Source organism: Argentina silus, assembly GCF_951799395.1.
Source record: "Argentina silus genome assembly, chromosome: 1".
NCBI classification, from domain to species: domain Eukaryota; kingdom Metazoa; phylum Chordata; class Actinopteri; order Argentiniformes; family Argentinidae; genus Argentina; species Argentina silus.
In genome coordinates, this window is record NC_139655.1 from 15,889,268 (window position 1) to 15,911,647 (window position 22,380).

A 22,380-nucleotide genomic window follows, 5' to 3' on the forward strand; every position below is an offset into this window, starting at 1 on the left:
TTAGAAATACTAAATATGGATGAAGGAACGACAGATTGTATGTAACTATATCTGGGAATAAACATTAATCCTAAAGGTTTGTAATTCATCTAATATCCGAATTACCCTGATGAAAGACTGCTGCACTGCATAGGGGACACATAACGGACTGTACACGAATCATTTTCCAAGGCTAAACTAGATTTCATACCACTCTACTCAGCAACACTTCTAGAATATGAATCAAGTGAATTTCAAGGCCAATAACACTTTGTATGACACCCCTCATGGTTGAAATTCACTTGATTCATATTCTTGAAGTGTTGCTGAGTACAGTGGTAGTATTATATAAATCATGTTTAGCCTTGGAAAATGTGTCCCCTAGGCAGTCCAGCAGTCTTTCATCAGGGTAATGATATTAGAAGAATTACAAACCCTTAAAAACATAAATAATACATTGAGAGGATGAAATGTTTATTCTCAGATATAGTTAGATATAATATGTGGTTCCTTTATCCATATTTAGTTTTTCGAGCAAGTTTAACGTGGGTGCTTTTATTTGGAAGAAATCCTCATTTACATACACCCGAGCTAACTGGGCGGAGCTCCACTATTGTCGTTCACAGAACACAGCTCTCGATCTGGTGGTCAAAGGAATTGGAATCATGAATGGCGTGATATACATCTCTGTACTCTATCTGTGTTTTCTGAACTCCAATAAGCCCCATTAAGACTTCCGGTTTCGCTTTTCGCCGTTTAAAATAGATGGCCAGAGTAAAGAGCCTGCAACATTTGCTAAGACATCGCTTTAGACTCAACCACACCTGATATGCATTCTAGAAGTGTTGCCGAAGTAGAATGGCACCAGAGATTAATGGAAATCTTTGAAAACAGTTTACCAGTGGTACTATCTTTGAAAAATATGTCTATATAAATATAAAATAATAAGTTTATATAAATATAATAGGCATGTAATTGCACCAATTGATCTTAAAGATCAAAAATACTTTTTCTAATTTGTTTATCCTTTCTATTGGGTAATTTGTCCTTATTTCAGCAAAAATAAGGGAAAATATTGTGAACCCATCACGTTATTCATGTTTTAACTCGCGCTTTTATTTTGAAGTCGCGAAAACGGTGAAAAGCGAAACTAGATGGAGCTTATTAGAGCTCAGAGAACACAGCTATGCTAAGGAGGAGAGTGCAAGTTTTTGTGATAAAGGTCCAAAGGCTAGTCCAAAGGCAAGTCCAAGTCCAACGGCAACACAATTGTCAACACATAGCTCAGGCGTTTTCTTAGTGGCACTGACTATTATTGTGTGGTTATGAATGAGCTGTAACCGGTTAAATTGATCTTGAAGAGCTAAAATCACGATGGGCAGTCAAAGGAACGGATTCAAAAGAGAAAGTTACATTATCTCAGTTGACGTGGGGACAACATCGATCAGATGTCACGTCTACGACAAGGAAGCCCAAATCAGAGGATCATGCACCACTCAGGTAGATTGACTGCATATTTTAGACTGAACTCAAATTCCTATGCATACAGGCTGTTCTTTTGTTATCAACAAGCAGATTTGATACAATATGCAAATGTGTTGACAGGTGAGTCTCCTGTATCCCGAACCAGGATTGGTAGAGATGGACCCCGAGGAATTGTGGAAAGGGTTCGTGAAAGTGGTGAAAGGCGCTGTACATGGTGTGTAGTGTTTCCTGTCCATAAAACAATGGCATGTGCTCCTCAATTGTGTGTTTTTGATAGAGGACAGGGTTGCAAAACTCTAACTAAGGGTGGTTAAGACAGAAAACAGCAGGACTACAATCTTTGAGGATTGGACTAAATTTGCTTAGAGTTTCTCTCTTTTACTGTAGGGCAATTCCACCGTAACAGAATTACCCTGGAACTACATGTTTCACTTTCAAACGTATGCCTAACAAAAACCCTTAGCAAAGTTTAACAAACTACTATATACTTCTAACAATTCCAACTCAACATTTTAAAAATACACGTTTACTGTGCAGCTTCAACGTTCGGTAACGGTATTAATGAATTTACCTGTTTTTTTTGTGTGTGTTTTTTAATGTAACCACGTTTCCCCAGAACTCTTGTTAAAAATCTGCTCCAAATTAAGATTCAAATATGTCTGCAGAAAGAGTGGGGTGTTATCCGGTAACAGAATGACAGTAACAAAATGACTAAATGGGTCCCCTACAGAAATGCATAACTTCTGGATTTGAATGCCATTCTGTACATGATGATGTAGCTAAAATGGGGAAACAAAGGCAGAAATACTCAATAGACATTCATTACGGTAATAATGTATTACTTTAGCAACTTATATAGAACATTTAAAAGGGAAATTGATTAAAAAAAAAAAAAAAAAAAAAAAATAGCCTACATTGTTGGCACCCAAACTGCTCCAAGTTTGCCTCAGAGATAGCTTCTGCAAAATGAAAACATTCTTTATTGTCTGCAACCAGTGTGTGAAGGATTTTAAGAATCTGTCTTAGGGACACCACACCATAAGGGTTCTGCCACAGGGACAGCCCAACTCATTTAGGTTCTGTACAACCTGCACAATAAGTGAATGTAGCCAACTCAATTTCAGTAATTCCGTGACTGATTATATTTGGTCTTTCTGTTACCGATTTGGTAACAGAATGTCCAGTTTGAATCACCTGAGGCAGAGAAATGTGAAAATATCTTACACTTATGTGGGTTTTTGGAAACAGAATGACTCGGAGACTGGGCAAATATTCTTAATCTTACAGAAGCCAAACCTTTTCCTAAAAATGAAATATAAGTGTTGATATTAGTTGACCGGGATCTACGCTTGAACATTAATGAGGTTTGATGTTTTTCTAAACACCTTTAAAGACTTTTTCTGCTAGATGTTTTCTTCAACACTTTTCCATATGTTTGACCAGAAGTCAAAGCCCTTGCTTATCCCTGTTTTTAAGTTGGTGGATAAATATATTTCCCAAAAATGTAGACTCTTCGCTTTCATTTGACACCCAATTTGATATGCACTGATGAATTTCACATTTTGATCCTCATTGGTCCCTTTACACGGAACTGCCCTATACATTAAATGTATTTTATCAGTGTCTCACTCACATACACACGCATGCTTCAGGCTCCCAGTACAGGCTCCATTTACCAGTAACTACCTATCTATAGCCTGGTCCAAAAATAACTCCTACCCTAGTGAATCCTACAGCATACCTTGTAGGTGTTTGCAGTGCTGCAGGAACCATACAGTATAGGCAATAGCAGGATGGGCTAGGGCAGGGGTAGTCAATGTAGTCGTCAGTGCAAAGTTCTGTTTAAACACACCTGATTCTCTCTCTTTCTCTGGTTGAGCAGATGCAGGGTTACAGATGCGTCAGATGGAGGCTCTTGGCATCTCCACCCAGAGAGCCACCTTCACTACGTGGGATAGGTGGGCCTGACACATGCAAAATGTTTTTCACAAGAGTCGTAAAATGTATTTCAGTTGCCTTTCTTTGTTTAGACAGGCAAGCAGAAGAGGTTATACTATCTAACTCTACACCTCTCTCTTTCTCTCTCTATCTTTCTCTTTCTCACACATTCACACAGGAAAACTGGAGTGCCCTTTCACAACTTCATCAGCTGGCAGGACCTTAGGGCAGCTGAGCTGGTGAGGTCCTGGAACAACTCTTGCACCATGAATGTGAGTCTCGGACCCCACAGGGGGCATTCAAGGTTCAACTCAGGCAGAGGAAGGATTAGAAAATAATAATAAACAAGATTCTTGCATAGGATGCTAGCATTGGGAACCAAATGGAACTCCCAGTGAATGGAAATGTAACAATTGGAACAGTTTCAGGCTTCTGCTCTTCCTTATTTCTTATATGTCCAATCCTTCCTTAAACCTAATAGTAACACTTTATATTAAGGTGCCCTTTATAAAGGTGTTATAAATTATTTATAATTTTGAAATCCTTTTTAAACCTCTAACAAACCGTTATCACTCATTAGTTTAAATGTATGAATTTTCAATGGTTTCAAAGCAGTTATTTTCTTACTTGTAGATGTCATACACTGGCACCAAGAAAATGTCAGCACATCTCTACATAATGTAAAGATCTCTAACAGAGGCTTATACCTAAGGCTCTAATAACTACTACTGAAAGGGTCTCCATGCTTAAAATCCTGTTGTCCTGCACTCTGTTCAACACATCCATGTTGTAATCATGTCCACCATCCATGTTCTCAGATTTAATTTGTGGATATACACTCACCGGCCACTTTATTAGGTACACCTTGCTAGTACCGGGTTGGACCCCCTTTCGCCTTCAGAACTGCCTTAATTCTTTGTGGCATAGATTCAACAAGGTGCTGGAAACATTCCTCAGAGATTTTGGTCCATATTGACATGATAGCATCATTGCTGCAGATTTGCAGATCGGATGCACATCCATGATGCTCTATTGGATTGAGATCTGGTGACTGTGGAGGCCATTGGAGTACAGTGAAGTCATTGTCATGTTCAAGAAGCCAGTTTGAGATGATGTGAGCTATGTGACATGGCACGTTATCCTGCTGGAAGTAGCCATCAGAAGATGAGTACACTGTGGTCATAAAGGGATGGACATGGTCAGCAACAATACTCAGGTAGGCTGTGGCGTTTAAACGATGCTCAATTGGTACTAAGGGGCCCAAAGTGTGCCAAGAAAATATCCTCCACACCATTAGATATTTGCGTTAACGAGCAGCTGAACAGGTGTACCTAATAAAGTGGCCGGTGAGTGTATTTACCACTTATCCCTCCAAACCATCATTATGTGGTTTGCCACCTCCTACCCTAGGTGGTTTACAAATGAGTATCCAACATTAATAACTATGTGAACACTCTGATCATCTGTAAAAAACCTCATTCCATGAGTTACCAATAAATAATGAAATGACACATGAATGTAAAGTTGAAAACCTTGATAATTTATTAATGAGTTACAAACATAACTGATGACATATTGAATAACTTCTGTGGGTCCACACGGCTGCGCCCACATTGTACACATACATACTGTAGATGTCTGCACAAGCAGAAAAAATATAAATGCAAACCCTACGCAGATTTCATTTTTTAGATATAAATTGGCCACAAAGATGACACAGAGCCAGCTAGCAATTAACAATAATGCTAACTATGCCAAAAATCGGCTTTTATGGCATAGCTATACTTATAGACTTCCTGTAATAGCTATACTTATAGACTTCCTGTAATAGCTATACTTACAGGGAGCAAGATACCGTTGGAAACAAATTTTATTTAGAAATTGAGAATATGTATTTCAGAAACCAAATAGAGGACATAGCTAGCTCATTTCACTAAAGTAGACCACCATATTTTTACAGAGAACATATGTTTGTGCCGCCTCTTTTTATTTTACTCAACTGTGTCAGCAAATCCTGCCCCAACTTACTCTTAAATTAATTCTGTTTTTAAAGAAAACATCTTTGTAGACACAGATAAAAGAAGGGACTCTCATATAGAAATATGTTGAATGGTGGTGTCTAGTGCATCACATCCACGGAAGAGAAAGTAATCTGCTTTTGAACTGTGAAACCATTGAAAATAAGGTGATGTACACCAGGGTTCATTTTAGAAGCATTTATAAGTACATTTATAAAGCCTTAATAACTGCATGCCTAAGTGTAAACTCATGATTTGGCAAACACCAAGTGTCTATCCAACAATTTAAATGAATCAAGTATACTGTAACTGCTTGTCAAGGGTTTATAAAAGATTTATTTAACAGATAATCCATAATTTATTAACTAGTTATACATAATTTATAAACCCTTTATAAAGGGCACCTTAAGCTTAATGTAAAGTGATACCAATCTGGTTACGGTATATGCTCTGGGCACCTCTGAATGTGATGCATGTATGGTGATGGCCAGTCATTGTTTTTCTCCATGTCATACTCTATCTATAGTGACCTAAGAAGGAATCTCTGAAACCATAATGTGTTAATATTGGCATCTGTGTTTTGCCTCTGATTGATTGATACCAAGTGTTTATATTCACCTTGGTAACTTCAGGCGATCCACGGAGTCATGAAGGTGCTCTACTTCATCTCCAGGCAAAAGCGCTTCCAAGCAGCCAGCCTGGTGGTGTTCTCCAACCAACAAGTCACTTTCCGCCTTGCCTGGGCCCTCAAGCACTACAAACAGGTATGTGTGTCAAATAAAATAAAATAAAATTTTATTTGTCATGTACATTGCATACAGCCGTAATTGACATGTGAAATGCATTGGGATTTTGTTCCTTGTGTGTGTGTGCGTGTGTGCGAGAGAGAATGTGTTGTGTGTTTGAGAGATAAAGAGACAACTATATAACTATATTAAATATTGCACATACAGCGCCTTCTGTAATTATTGGAACAGTGAAGCATTTTTTCTTCTTTTGGCTCTATACTCCAAAAGTTTGGATTTGAAATGAAACAATTATTGTCAGTCATTTACAAATGTCGTAAAGAAATGTTTTACAAACTAGACAAATGTCGCAAAGTGCTTCACAACAAAGCAATAGGAAGTAGGAAGTTGCCATCCACTTTTTTATGTCCAAAACGCAAGCTTCTAAAGCGTCCAGAAGTGGTACTTCTCCTTGTTTCATTGAAATAAAGTTGAGTGTCATCTGCATAACAGTGAAAATGTACACCATGCTTACAAATAATATTGCCTAGGGGTAGCATATATAAAGAGAACAGTAAAGGGCCTCGTACTGAGCCTTAAGGGACACCAAACTGGACCTTAGAGAAAGCTGAGGTTTTCTATCTAGTAGAACAAAATGGTATTTATCTGTTAGGTAGGATCTAAACCACTCTAATGTTAAACCATGCAAACCAACAATATCCTATAATCGTTTTAAAAGCACAATATGATCAACAAAAGAAAAACTCCGCTTAAATCAAGGACAGACACATAGCTCTGGACTGAAGCCAGACATAAGTCATAATCTACTTTGACTAAAGCTCTCAGTGCTATGTTGGGGCCTAAAACCTGACTGAAGGGTCTCATTTATTCTATTCTGTTTCAGAAACGTAGTGAGCTGCTGGGGTACTGCTTTTTCAAGTATTTTCGCGAGAAACGGCAAGTTAGATATATTATATATATATAGATATATACTAGCCACACTAGGCACACAGCCAGAAGAGAGAGAATGATTAACAATATCTAGCATAGGAGCCCCTAGGACTGGTAGAAGTTATTGAACTAGCCTAGTAGGAATAGGGTCAAGTAAACAACTGGATGGCTTAGAGGACGTAATCAGTTTGCTGAATGTCTCAGGGTTAATAGATTCAAAAGCTACCCAAACGTTCCTATTTCTAACCATATCCTGGGTACTGGGGAGTTGCAACAATTATACAGATTCACCAATACTCACCTTGTTTGACACATTTCTACTCAGTTCAACAGATTCATTAATACTCAACTTGTTCGTCACATTATCCACTCTAGTCTGATTTCTGATCTTCTCTATTTTTTCATCAACGTATTCCATAAAGTCACCGTAGGGTTAGGGTTAGCAACCTAATGGCAACTTAATTTGTGCCAGGCTGTGTACTTGTAAGTTTTGTGACTGTATCGAAGACAAATTTAGGATTTTGCTTGTTTTCCTCAATCAGGTTTGAGAGGTAGGTGGATCTTGTCATGGCGAGGGCCTGTTTATACTGGGATAGGCTATCTTTCCAGGCAGTGTTAAAGTGTGAGGTTAAAGGATAGAATCAACACTAGACTTTGACAACCATGTGACAACATGCACAAATTATGTGACAGAATACACCCTGACTAACCAGAAAAACCTGTCAAGCCAATTATCCCAATGAACTGTCATGAAATAAAATGTGTCATTTCTAAATGGTGAAAACAATATGGAGAAAGGAATTATACCCATAGTGTGTAGCTGGACTTTAACCCTAGGTCACTCTGTCTGAAAACACGCATACTGTAGATGTGAGATCGCTGGACTCCTTGGACTGTTCATTCCTGACTGTTATAGTAAGATCATTTTGACACTGGTCAATACTGGAAAGGCAAAGTAGACTGGGTAGTGGTTATTCAGCATTCAAGTAATCTACCCCACTTTGACTATGGAGTTGAAGCTTACTGTCAATACTGCCATGTAGGTCAACAATGCTATCAATAACATAGCAGTTGCGTTTGATAGAGCAGCAGGGAATACTGTAGGTTCTACTATATTACTGCTGATTTTTTAGGTCAAAGAATCAGAATCAGAATTCTTTGACTTGGTGAGGTTGGTGCATGGACATAAAAAACAAAAGAAATAGCAAATATTGACAAGAACAGTACATCTTGTTCAGTATACTCAAACTTCATAGTCATTACAAAGCAAGGCCATTGGCCTCCAGCTCTTTCATTAGCCCTGTATGTATTGCTCCTCAATATTGAGCAACAGACCGGGAGTTTGTGAACACTCATAGACACAGGAAAGAGTGAAAAGAGGGAAGAGTTGATCATGTCTTAACATCACCCTATTTTTCTCTATTATCTGGCCTCCCCCTCTTAGATAACTCAAGCCATGGCAGAGGGCACATGCTACTTTGGGACAATAGACACCTGGCTGCTATATAAGCTCACAAAAGGTGGGTGCTGTGTATGAACCCCTCGTGTGTGTGTGTGTGTGTGTGTGTGTGTGTGTGTGTGTGTGTGTGTGCGCATACTGTATGTCGTCAAGCTTTTGTGTTTAGCTTGTTATGAGCATGTGATTGATTAATTCTCAGATTTTGTCTACACACTCTTATGGTCTACACACAGTTTCCCTTGTTTTCTCAATCCTATTGCATCATTGCTTGACCTAAGTCCTTCAGACAAGTTGCACAACTCCATTTATTCAGAGAGAAACTGAACAAATCGACAAATTTATCTCAGGATTGGTCCATGCCACAGACTACTCCAATGCCAGTGCGACTGGGATGTTTGATTCATACCAGGTCAGATATTTTTTCTCATTGACATTGAGTTTATTATTGTGCAGGCAGGGCATTAGTGTGTGTGCGTGAGCGTAGCTGTAATACTGTGTGTGTGTGTGTGTGTGTGTGTGTGTGTGTGTGTATTACAGATGTGCTGGAGTGAGTTCCTCTGCTCTCTTGTTTCAATACCTTCCTCCATCCTCCCCAAAGTACGGAACACTGGGTGAGTCACATGATGCAGGACACATGACCGTTGACCTGAAACATGTGACCTGACTGGGAATAGGGTCTAAATAGGATTTTTTTTTTCCTATTCCAGAGTTTTTCCTGGTCAGGTCACATAGTCAGGAAAAGACTCCTAGCCCTACACATGACAAGTGCAAAGCCCCAGTAAGTCTAATATAGTGTTTTGTCATTGATAAATCTTATCAGATGTGTGTATCAGGGGAAGCTAATGGAGGTAGTAATCGGAGAACGGGCCCATTGTAATGCATGGACGGAATAAGGAATGGTATCAAACACACATGCTTGATACCATTCTTAATTCCATTTCATCCATTACAGTGAGCCTGTCCTACGATTTCTGTCACCACCAGCCTCCCTGGTGTGTCTCACATATAGTATAAGGTCTATTGGTTCATATTTTGACTTCTCCCTCTTTTGTTGCTCTAGTTACCACTTTGGTTCGACAGATGCCTCCATCTTTGGGGTATTGATACCCATCATGTCAGTTGTGAGTATCTCTGTTCTGTGTTTGCAATCTTTGTGTGATTCTTTGATTTTCTTTGTGTGAACAAAAAAAAAAAGGTTCATACTGCCATCACAATGGTGGTATCTCAATGCCGCTGCTGTGGCAGACAGGGGATGGATGTGAAGGATGTTTGAAAATATCTATCCTTCTGTTGGTATACATTACTGACAGTGCTGATCAGGCCTAGCGCCAGACCCAACACCTTGGAAGGGACATTGATTTCGTATGGGTGGGCAAAAAAAAAAACTTAACTTTTGATTGGGTGGGCAAGATGCACGTTTGGGTGGTCTGAGCCCACCCCTGCCGATAGCCACCGCCGGCCTTGGTGCTGATATTATTTGTGTTCCCTCCAAATAATTACTAAAATAAAAATGAGAGAGAATGGTTTGTCATATCAGCTTGCCTTATCAGATAGATTGGCAAAATTGGCTAAATCAATATATATTATAGCAGCTCATGAATTACAGAGTGGAAATGGTTTAAATATCAGGTTATCTTAACGAGGACCAAGCAATGGGACCAATTTCATACCGTCATCACGTATTCTCTTATAGGCCCTATATGCGCAGACAGCAACCAACACGCGACAGCACGGAGAAACAGGGGAAATGTTTTAGCGGAATTTCACTTCATTAAGCGCGAGTCCCTTTGATAATGCAAGCTATGGATTACAGAATAAAATTACGAATTTTCATTCGACACAGGAGTAAGGATTTTGGGTTTCAGTGGGACTGAGCCTGGATAGAAAATTAATCTACTGTAAACTATATATGACAGCAGAAGATTGCTATGAGCCCACAGTTGATGACAAATTCACTCACCTTCGGCTCACTCCAGCCTTATATTGTAATTCGTTGCCCCATTACAGACCCATGAAACACTCCCTTTGTAAAGAGAGATCGTTATGTCTGTTTACATGTACTGACCCGCCCGCTTCTCCAGCATGAGCCCGCTAAATGTTTTTATTTGTTCCATAGCTGACAGTGTCTTCAGTAAATTCTTAAAGGTGAAATTTACCCAAAATCCATTTTCATGTGTTTTTCCAGTCAATCCACGATGCATATCCATCTTCAACTGTCAGCATTTCGCGTGCGGCTGCATCATAGCTATAGAAACGCGAGGTCTGTGTTTACTTTACTTACTTTAAAAAAGTCTTATACCGCCTTAAAATACGTCAGAGAGAGTTTTTGCACTCCGACCTTGCTCTACTATGCCAGTGATTCACAGAGCACGTGCTAGCTCTTGCACTGTTCAACAGAAGAACCTCGCGTGGGAGGGAGAGGGGAATCTTGGGAGTTGTAGGAATCGAATGAAATGGGCAATTTGGAGGGCATTCAAAGCGAGATATCTTGACTCAGAGGTCGTTTTAAAATGTTCTTTGTGTGAATGTGTCTACTATTGAATAATGAAAACGACAAATCCAATGGATTACAGGGTAAAATTCTGCTTTAAAACCTTTGAAAAAGTATATCTATTCAATCCACACAAATCAAAGAATCACTCATGTGAATCATCAACGCTTTATATTGTATCTTGTGGGTTAACTGGAATAAACATTGATTGATGCTTTCTAAAAAAATAAAAATAAATACTGTCCTTTGGCTCCTAATGAATTAAATAAACACCACAACATGGCCCTCGAGGCAACAACCCCTAGAAAGCGAGATACAGGATAAGACAGGAGGGAAAATGCCTGATAGGGCTTCTTTTGGAAACAAAACATTTCTCTAGGTACATTTACCACTGAGCACAAGGCGGGATTCAAAAAGTATAGGCTACCTTTCACTCACTACTCGCCTATCATTCTCCTGTTTATCATGACTCCAAGTCTGTGGGCTGCTTTTAAATGACACAAATAAAGCAAAGTAAATTCATGAATGCACATGAATTAAAGAAGCACTAGGCTACAACGTAGGTCTAGTCTACAACATGAGCTTATACTGACAACTTTCGATTGGATCCACCGCGCGTGACTTTTAATTGACTTTTGATGTAAATGGCGCCGCCGATGCCGGTCGCCGTTATGAGAGCTCCGCAGAGGATGTGCGTTTTTTTAGCTTTTGTGTTCTCTAAATTCTCTCATTGTGAGAAACTCACTGGCACTGATATCCTACGACAAGGACACACTTCTACATGTAAATTACAACTTAAGACCAAGTATTTTTGATAACTATTTAATCGACCCGGCGTGGCCGGCGGAGATCAGAAGGACCCCCCACGATAACAACAATGGGAGCGCGCCGGGGGAAGTGGGGAGGCATTCGGAACCGACTGAGAGCTCAGGCCCACCGTCCACCTCTGCCTAGCATACTTATTGCTAATGTCCAGTCTCTGGAGAACAAGATGGATGATCTCAGGGCGAGGATTACTTTCCAGCGCTACGTAAGAGACTGTAACATCCTTTGTCTAACAGAGACATGGCTTATCTCGTTGGTACCGGACCGAGTCATCTGCCCTTCCGAGTCTTTCTCTGTTTTCCGGGCGGATAGAACGTTATGCTAGTTCGCTCAGATGTGTAGTTGCCAATGGAAACAAAATAGTCCCTGTCTTGCAGATAGGACCTGAACCAATCTAAGACCGTGCCGGAGAGTCCAACCCAGTTTTCCAGTCTATCTAGTAGTATTGAATGGTCAACAATGTCAAAAGCAGAACTAAGATCCAGTAAAAATAGGATTGAAATTTTGCATGAATCAGTGTTCATGCGAATGTCATTTAGAACCTTAATAAGAGCAGTTTCGGTGCTGTGATGTGGTCGAAAACCTGATTGGAATTTGTCTAAGAAACTATTTGAAGTTAAAAAGTTGTTAAGTTGTTGGTAGACAACTTTTTAAATTATTTTACTTATAAAGGGTAGATTTGATATGGGTCTGTATGCACAAAAGCATGCACACACTGCAACCTTCCAGTTTATCTCCCCTGGTCAAGGGCTGTGGTCCGATTATCTACAGTTCTCCCCAAAAGTGTGCATTCGAACACCCTCAGGAATTTAAAAGGAAAGGACTGGTGTAAGACATACAATGGAAACCAGCCTATGCTTAAAATAATCTAATTGGGAGTGAACAAGTGCACACCTCAGGGAGAAGGGTAGAGAATTGGATGGCAGCTATCATTTCAACATCATGTGTTAGCAATGATAGTGCAGTGGACCCAAGTGCGGAGAGATACTCAGACGGAGAGCATGAAGTCAAAATCAAAGAATGTTTTAATAAGATAACTGCGGCACGGCACACAAACAAACACTGGGGGGGAAAGGGAAAATAAAGGTGGAGAAAACCAAGCTCCGTTAACAAAAGTACGCACTTAACAAGTGGAATAAACTTGAACTTAAGAAATACTAATCATGATCTAGGGCAACGGGGTAAGCAACTGGATACACGGGCAGACAGGGTACTCACAGACATACAGGGAGAATCTCCGACAAAGACATGGGGAACACACAGGCTATATATAACAAACACGAGACAGAATACACAGGTGATACAAATAATGGTAGATTGGGAGAGAACTGGCCCCGGACTGCCAGAGGAGATTCAAGATTCTTTATTTGTCACGTGCATACAAGTATACAGTGAAATGCAAAAGTGACAGTGCCACAGAGTAGTGCAACAATAAGTTTTAAAATAGAATAAAATAAAATAAAATAGAAGTACTAAAAAATATAAACAGGGCACCAGAGTCACCAGACAGCAACCTCAGGCGTGACAATCATGGACTGTTAGTTCTTGCATCCAGAGCTCTATCTATGAATTAGAGAGTGGGCACATTTCACAGCCCAATCTCTCAACTCTTTACTGTACCAAAACAAGTGGCTGACCAGCTATTTGGCTTAAAAGTGCAAGTCCTTTTCCCCCTACAGATGGCAGACCAGCAGGCAGCCATGTTTGGCGAGTGTTGCTTTGACGCAGGAGACGTGAAAATCACCATGGGAACGGGAACCTTCATGAACATCAACACTGGGAGCAAGCCACACACGTCTGTGGCAGGTACATACAGACACACAAACACACACACACATACAGGCACTAAGGTCAAGACAAAATCAAATGGCTTTTTGCAGGTACTAGATATACAAGTATGAATGCACTCATGGGCCAAAAAGAAGAATCTTTCGCAGTGTGAGCCTGTTCTCCCAAATGGTATTATGACAATAACGGGTAAAAATGTTGCCATAATAAACACTGTTGGATGTATAGGAATAGCTGTGTGTTGATTTTACTCAGAAGGTTTATCTGTATTTGTCTAGGACTGTACCCTGTTGTGGGGTGGAAGATAGGACCAGATGTGGTGTATCTAGCCGAAGGCAATGCAGCGGACACGGGCACAGCCATTAAATGGGCACAGGAGTTGGGTGAGTCTTACTAGCATGGTTAAAGTGATGCTTATGATGTTTATGATGGAGTCAAATGGAAATTGATACGGATGGAATTCATTGCAATGTTTTGGTAACACCAATATGAAAGGGGTATAAAAAACACATTGATAACATCTGACATAAACACTTAATAACACCTTCATCAATGTTTTCAGCCTTTTCTAAAGTATTTATGTAACATATATGTCCTATATGACATAGATGTGGAACAGTATGTCAGATTAAATTGGGAATGCAGGGTTCTCCCCAGGATTTTTTAACAGCGTGGCACTAGATTGCATTATCAAAACCCAACTCACGTTTAATTATCTCAAATTGCGCAAAAAGTACAGCTAAAACGCTGAATTCACTGAGGAACATCATACCACTTTCGCTTTTGTTTTTAACAGCCTATTGTGAATTTGCAGTGAAGTTGGTAGCGCAGTGGTATTTCTGAGCATCTCAACAACAGTAATGCACAGGAAAGTGTCTAGTCTGGCAATCATTATTAAAATAGTTAGCAGTCATCACCATCAATCACCTACAGCCCTACATAGTTAAAAGACGGGAAAGCCCACTGGAAAACACATTGAAAACTCCATTGGAAACCGCACTTCTGTACCCCAGTAGAGAGGTGTGGCCACTGTGAAAATGTCACTCCGTGAGTATCTATTCCGAATGGTGTTCTTCCATGTTCTGTGCTCCCATGCTCTGGAGTTCATTCTTTGATGCGTACTCTAGAACTCAAACTCCAGATCATAGGAGTGTAGGGCCTAATAGCTTGGTTTACAGTAGATTACAATGCAAAGGTTTGGCAAGGAAATTTGGCTATATATTGTTCATAGCAAAGCATAATTTAATATCAATAATTTGACTCTAAGTAATTTAATTACCACAATGTGCAAAGAATTGTTGAACTTGTGCTGATTTAATGGAAGAATGGTCAAATAGAATTAATTAAATTAGGCTTTAGTAATACTGTAAACTTATACAATTATTACAAGGCAAATACTTTATAGAAAAATGTTACATTCTACCCTCAATGGTAAATGATAGATAGGGAGAGATGTAGAGAGAGAGAGAGACGAGGACAGACCACATGATCTGTCGACTGTACTCACAAACAACACCTGAAGCTGTGACCAGGACACCAAGAGGAAGACTTATCCCCTGCATTCTGATTTTATATCCCACTACAACCACATTATTTAAATTAGGAGCTGTTTGCAAGGGGAACCAACACCACCGCATCATCACATTCTTGAGACCTTGTAAAAGACCTCAGCCATTTAGCCCATCAGGGGAAGAGTCATTTGAAGATAGGGGCGGAATTCATGTGACATGTGGAACACACTCCCATACTCCGGAGTTACCTTTCACCTTTCAATAAAATTACGTCACCAACCCTTGCCCAAGCTGGATAGACGCTCATGACGTTTCACAGCTCTCTACTGGGGTATGGAAGTGCTGTTTCCAATGGGGTTTCCGATGTGTTTTCCAGTTGTCTTTTACCAACTGTGATACAGGTGATGATGATGACTGCTAACTATTTTCAGAATGACACCCCAAACTCATGAAAAAGTTTATTGAAACATAAAAATAACAACATGTAGGCTGAGGGGTTGTGTCCACCAAATGTGCTTTTGCCTACAAAAAAGCGAGGTGTGCCGCTTCTGTATACAGTCATGGCCAAAAATATTGGCACCCCTGCACTTCTTTCAGATAGTGCACCACTTCTCCCTGAAAATTGTTGCAATTACAAATGCTTTAGTATTCACATGTTTATTTATTATTTAAAGAAGCTGATCAAATCTGATATCATTCTACATAGAACTCCAAAAATGGACTGGACAAAATGATTGGCACCTTTTCAAAATTAAAAGAAATAATTGGATTTCAAGCATGTGATGCTCCTTTAATTTGTATTTAAACTCAACTGTGGCAAGTAACAGGTGCTGATAATATAGAAATCACACTTGCAACCAGTTTAAATGGAGAAAAGTTGACTCAACCATTGTGTTGTGTGTCTGTGTGTACCACACTGAGCATGGAGAAAAGAAATGTCTGAGGATTTGAGAACTAAAATTGTGGAAAAACATGGACAATCTCAAGGCTACAACTCCATCTCCAGAGATCTTAATGTTCCTGTGTCCACTGTGCGCAACGTCATCAAGAAGTTCACAGCCCATGACACTGTAGCTAACCTCCCTGGACGTGGACGGAAGAGAAGAATTTATGAAAGATTGCAACGGAGGATTGTTTGAATGGTGGATAAAGAACCTCGATCAACTTCCAAACAAATTCAAGCTGACCTGCAGACACAGGGTACAACAGTGTCAGCTCGCACGATCTGTTGCTATCTATTCAGTTAATTACACAATTGGGATCGAGGGGCAAAGGCCAATTACTGGTAGTACGCCGAAGAGGCAAATTCTGACAGAAAAAAAGTGTGGTTTGTGGTAGACTTTTATTTTGACATCCATTCCCGATTTAATCTGACGTACTGTTCCACATCTATGTCATAGGACATAGATGTTACATAAATACTTTACTGACACAACATGAAGGTGTTATTAAGTGTTCGCCAGGTGTTATGGATGTGTTATGTATATCCCCTTATTATAAAGTGTTACAGATGTTTTTATGGGTTATGGTTTATTATGATTTCGTAATGGACCCTATTCCTAAATTGATGTCAATAGGTGATTTACACAATGAATGCAAGTTAAGCAAGCATGTCAATAGTTTGGTGATACCAGAGGAAGTGATATCAGTGCTGTTTTTACAGAGCTGTTCTCAGATGTGAGGGAGACAGATGCCATGGCCAGCAGTGTAGCAGACTCAGACGGAGTGTGTTTCGTACCCTCTTTCAGCGGCCTGCAGGTGTGTGTGTGTGTGTGTGTGTGTGTGTGTGTGTGTGTGTGTGTGTGGGTGTGTGTGTGGGTGTTAGTGTGCACGCACACATGTCTGTTTCTGTACATGAGTGTGAATGATTTGTTGGTAAGTAGTCATACTTGGGTATGTACTGTATGTATAATTTTACAGTGAGCGGAGGTGCGCATGTGCATTGGTTTCACACTGTGTACACAGTGTTTGGGTAACATTGTCATGTCTTTTCTTCCCTATCTGCCTACCGTTGTATTCCAACTTATGTAAGTGTGTGTCTTTGATTTTATATGAAAGTATACAGTGCCCTCTGTAAGTAATGCGACAGTGAAGCATTTGTTCTTCTTTTGACTCTGTACTCCAAAAGTTTGTATTTGAAATCAAACAATGAGGTTAACTATGAGGTTAAAGTACAGATTCTCAAGTTTTATTTGATGGTATTTGTGTACATATTGCTTTCACCATTTAGAAATGACAACACGTTTATACGTAGTCCCCCTATTTTAAGGCACCAAAAGTCATGGGACAGATTCATATAATGTCCAAATTAAGCACTCGTGTTTAGTATTTGGTTGACAATACTTTGCATGGAATAACTGCCTGAAGTTTGCAATCGATTGACCAACACCTTCTCTGGTGATGCTCTGCCAGGCCTGTACTGCAGCCATCTTCTCTAATTGTTGTTTGTTTTGAGGTCTTTTTGTCTAAAATCTTATCAGGAAATGAAAGGCATGTTCAATTGGATTTAAATATAAAGATTGACTTGGCCAGTCAAGAACCTCCACATTTTGGGCCAGAAAAACTCTATAGTTGCTATAGTATGATGAGCAGACAAGATGTTTCTGTACACTTCAGCAGTTGCATCAATTAAGACAAGTTAGCCAGATCTAGTGGCAGCTGTACATGCCCAAACCATAACACCCCCTCCACCTGTCCACAAGACCTTTTTCTAGCCCTCTGCAGGCTTTTAGGTACTTTTTAGCCAACTATAACCTTTTTGAGGTTTGCACCTTTCAGTGAAACCTCTGTAGTTCGGCTGGTGACATATTCTGCAGATGGTATTCTCTGAAACATTCACGCCTACCTGTTGTAGAGTGTTCCAGATCTGTAGGAGTGTTGTTTTGGGGTTTCTTAATTATGGGAAGTGTTCTTTGGTCATCCACTGCAGAAGTCTTCATTGGCCTGCTAGCCCGTTTGCGATTGCTGAGCTCACCAGTGCTTTTTTTTCTTTTTAATGATGTTCCAAACTGTTGATTTTGGCAAGTCTAAAGTTTTGGCTATGTTTCTGATTTTCTGAATTTTCAGCCTAATAATGGCTTCCTTGACATTTGTTGACACATCTTTGGTCCTCTTGTTGATAGACACCAATAGCAGACTCCAAAGGCAAATGCAAAGCCTAGAATCAATAGTCATTGACAGCTCCCTTATGCCTGCACAAATTATGTGACGGAACACGGAACACACCTGACACACCAGAAACACATGTAATGCCAATTGTACCATTATTTTTGGTATGTATAAAAAGTGTTGTAATTTCTAAATGGTGAATAGCTGAGACAAGTTAACTTCATAGTAATTGTTTGATTTCAAATCCAAACTTTTGGAGTATCGAGCCAAAAAAAGAAAAATACTTCATGTAACTTCATGGAAGTGTAAAAACTGAAGAATCCCTTTAAGGACTCACCCTTCTGTCTCTTGCCATTCTACCCTTTAGCTCTCTCCTCTGAAGACCTCATAACCTTCAATGTGAGTTCATAAAAACAATGTGTTTGTGTACACAGGCTCCTCTGAACGACCCCAAAGCATGTGCCTCTTTCATGGGCCTCAAACCCTCCACGACCAAGAGCCACCTGGTCCGAGCCATCCTAGAGTCTATCGCTTTTAGGTTTGTGTGTGTGTGTATGTGAGTGTGTGTGTACGCGAGCGTGTGTGTGTGTGTGTGTGTGTGTGTGTGTGTGTGTGTGTGTGTGTGTGTGTGTATGTGTGTATGTGAGTGTGTGTGAGTGTGAGTGTGAGTGTGTGTGTGTGTGTGTGTGTGTGTGTGTGTGTGTGTGTGTGTGTATATGTGCATTTACACTAATTTGCCTGTGTGTCTTCTTTATTTCAGGAACAAGCAGCTCTATGAGACGATGCTTAGAGAAACACACATTCCCATCACTAAGATCAGGTGAAACTCTCCCTGTCCATTTCAGCTCATCTTGAACCAAAAAGTTGAGTCATTGTGTGTGTGTGTGTGTTTGTCTGTGTGTTTGTCTGTGTGTGTGTCTGTGTCTGTGTCTGTGTCTGTGTCTGTGTCTGTCTGTCTGTATCTATCTCTCTCTCTCTCTCTGTGTGCCAATGCAGGGCGGATGGTGGCGTTTGCACCAATGACTTTGTCATGCAGCTGACAGCGAACCTGTTTGGCAGGAAGATCGCCCGACCAACCCACCATGATATGTCCTGCCTGGGGGCAGCCTTCGTCGCAGGACTGGGAGTGGGTACGAGAACACACACACACACACACAAGACATTCTAAGCTGGTATACACTATGTATAAAAATAATCAGTCACTGATTAAATGCCAAAGCCATCAGACCTTGTGGCCCTCAAATTGTGCCCTCCTTATTTATACAGTGACCAACGCCATGTTTTTCCCTACTTGGATCTCAGCCCACTACCATGTGATCCCAATAACACACACTACACACTGATTTCTATTACCCCCCAGTGTCTCTGCCTGTGCTCACACTGCCTCGCTGTCTCCCCCTGCTGGCTATGGCATGTCTGTCTCTGCAGGCTTCTGGAGGAGTCAGGACGAGCTGAAGAGGCTCCAGAGCACTGACCGAGTATTCCTGCCCCAGAGTGGGCAGGGCGACGGCGGTCCGGGTGGAGAGTATACCCCTGTCATCCAGACGTGGGAGAGGGCACTGAGACGTTCCATGAACTGGTACAGCAAGCCCTGACAGACAGATCCACAAATAAATAGACAAACAGACAGATGGAAGCATGCATCTACCTTTGATGACCTTATGATCTCGCCTCCTACAACACCAGCAGGACATCACAGTGCTCGAAACCAGGAGCGTCAAACTCAAGTTGGTTGCAGACAGCATTGGACCAAATGCAATCTCACATGGGGCCGGAAAAAATAATACATTTGTTAGTAAAATTAAATGAATGTCCACTGCTGTGCACACCGGTGCCGCATATTATTACTTATTATTATTATTATTATTATTATTATTATTATATTAATACTCTATATTACAGTAGCCTATACAGTGTTATAATAGCCTACTCAAACTCAAGAGGAATGCCTCATTCCCAAGATGGGTTCTTCTGTGTTCTTCTGTTTAACCTTGCGCTGAGGTTAAAGTCTAGATTATCATCTTTTATTAGAGGGTATTTGTGTGTATATTGGTTTCACCATTTAGAAATGACAACACTTATACATAGTCCCCCTATTTCAGGGCATCACAAGTAATGGGACAATTGGCTTGACAGGTGTTTATGGTAAGTCAGGTGTGTTACGTCACATCATTTCTGCAGGCATAAGAGAGCTTTCAATGTCTAGTATTAATTCTAGGCTTTGCGTTTGCTTTTGGAGTCTGCTATTGGTGTGAGGACCAAAGTGGTGTCAGTGAATGTCAAGGAAGCCATTATTAGGCTGAAACATAGCCGAAACATAGCCAAAACATAGGCTTGCCAAAATTAACAGGATTTGGAACATCATTAAAAATAAACAAAAATACTGGCGAGCTCAGCAATCTCAAATGGGTTGGTAGGCCAAGTAAGACTTCTACAGTGGATGACTGTACCTAAAAGTACCTAAAAAGCCTGCAGAGGTCTGCAAAAGGTCTTGTGGACAGATAAGATGATTATTATCATGAACCAGGGTGATTGAAAGTGGAAATTGGAGAAAAAAAGGATCTGCCCAAGATTTACAGCTTACCACCTGTGTTATGTTTTGGGCATGTGTAGCTGCCACTAGAACTGTCTAACTTGTCTTAATTGATGATGTTACTGCTGACGGCAGCAGCAGAATGTATTCTGAAGTGTACAGAAACATCTTGTCTGCTCGAGGACAAGCAAATGCCTCCAAATTCATTGGGAGGCGCTTCATGTATTACAGTATATTCTTGTATTACAGTATATTCTAGCAGGACTCTTGTTGCCTGTGAGAGGACCCTTGTTGCCTGAAGAGATCTTCCTCAGTGGGTCATCTTATGCAGTGGCCTTCTCCTGCCCAAAGGAGGGCATTAGTGACTGGTTTCAACTACACACTACTGGGTCTTATTCTGTGATTGTGAGGTAACATTTGTAGAACGTAGATGTAATGTATAGAACTGACATGTTTTGTTATATTCTACCCGATAGCTCCGAAGTAACTAATTTATGTCAGAATGTTGTGTAATGTTGTGTCCTGCAAACACTATGGTCTGCCTGTTTTTTTCAGGTGTGTGATGATATTCATAAAAAAAAAAATTGTATTGGATGAATGTACTTACATATCGGGTTATTCCATGTGATAATAGAACAAATATGACTGTGACGTTTTGTATTTTCTCTGCATTTTATCCCAACTTGAATACATTTCTCAATAATCCTTTTGGATACTAATGTCAAATATATACCTATATAAGGACCTCTCTCAATGGGTTATATTTCAGGAAAATCCATCAACCCTCCATTTTCACAAGGAATGACCCTACAGTAGACTGTGACTATTGTAATCAATGTGATCGTTTGTGGTTTACATGGACTAGTTAACTTCAACTGTAACTGGAAGGGATATAGTGCCTTATTCAGACTTTGTCCAGTTACGCACATGCGTAATTAATTCCTGTTAACACAAAAAATGAGTGTAAAAATGTATTAGTATTCAGACCTCAACTGCACACTTGCTAACTCAGAAATAGGAAGTTTCATTTGAAAAATTGTAATTGCAACTCTCAAGGCACTTGCCTCCTTATGTATAAGAATAATGTTCTGTACGCCTTCTTTAGGATAGCTTTGTACTATCATGAGTCCTGAGTAATTCCTTTAAAAAGCGTTTCTTTAATTGTACGGAAACATTTTATTCTGATAAAATCTGTACTATAGCTACAATCAGGGAGTGTTGAAATGAAAATAAAGGCTACAGAAAAACATATCTAAATGTCATGATTATTTGAAAGTGATAATAAACATGTTGTTTTAATATGCCATTCAAATGTAAGTCTAAAATATCAAGTTGCGCTTCACAAACTCTAGCATCTTTAACAGAAATCGCCAGTTCGTGCCGCTACATGTATTCCACCTTTTCTAATGAGTAAAGACTCCATAGCCCACACTGAATTAAGTCAAAGTCTGAATTGTGAACACCTTGAGACAAACTCCTATTTTGGTGGAACCATACTCAGACACGCAACTCACACAACCCAGACGCGCAAGTCGCCATGTCATTCTGGAAATAATCCTATATAGTCTG

General features: G+C 40.1%; 1 protein-coding gene across 2 annotated transcripts; it reads left to right on the forward strand.

Moving 5' to 3' along the window:
* The first annotated feature begins 1,188 nt into the window (after positions 1-1,188).
* Positions 1,189-22,062, forward strand: gk5 (glycerol kinase 5). 2 transcript variants are annotated; one of them, XM_083680771.1, is made up of 16 exons: positions 1,189-1,479; positions 1,585-1,678; positions 3,347-3,422; positions 3,581-3,674; positions 6,053-6,184; positions 8,541-8,616; positions 8,903-8,964; positions 9,093-9,166; positions 9,616-9,676; positions 13,551-13,677; positions 13,938-14,042; positions 16,834-16,928; positions 18,713-18,816; positions 19,039-19,098; positions 19,275-19,408; positions 19,707-22,062. In XM_083680771.1, exons 1-16 carry the CDS (start codon positions 1,354-1,356, stop codon positions 19,871-19,873), a joined length of 1,587 nt encoding a protein of 528 aa, XP_083536897.1. In that variant the 5' UTR covers positions 1,189-1,353; the 3' UTR covers positions 19,874-22,062. The 2 variants fall into 2 exon arrangements, with proteins under 2 accessions (XP_083536897.1, XP_083536898.1); XM_083680772.1 differs by having other exon boundaries at positions 3,581-3,641.
* Positions 22,063-22,380: the final 318 nt, after the last annotated feature.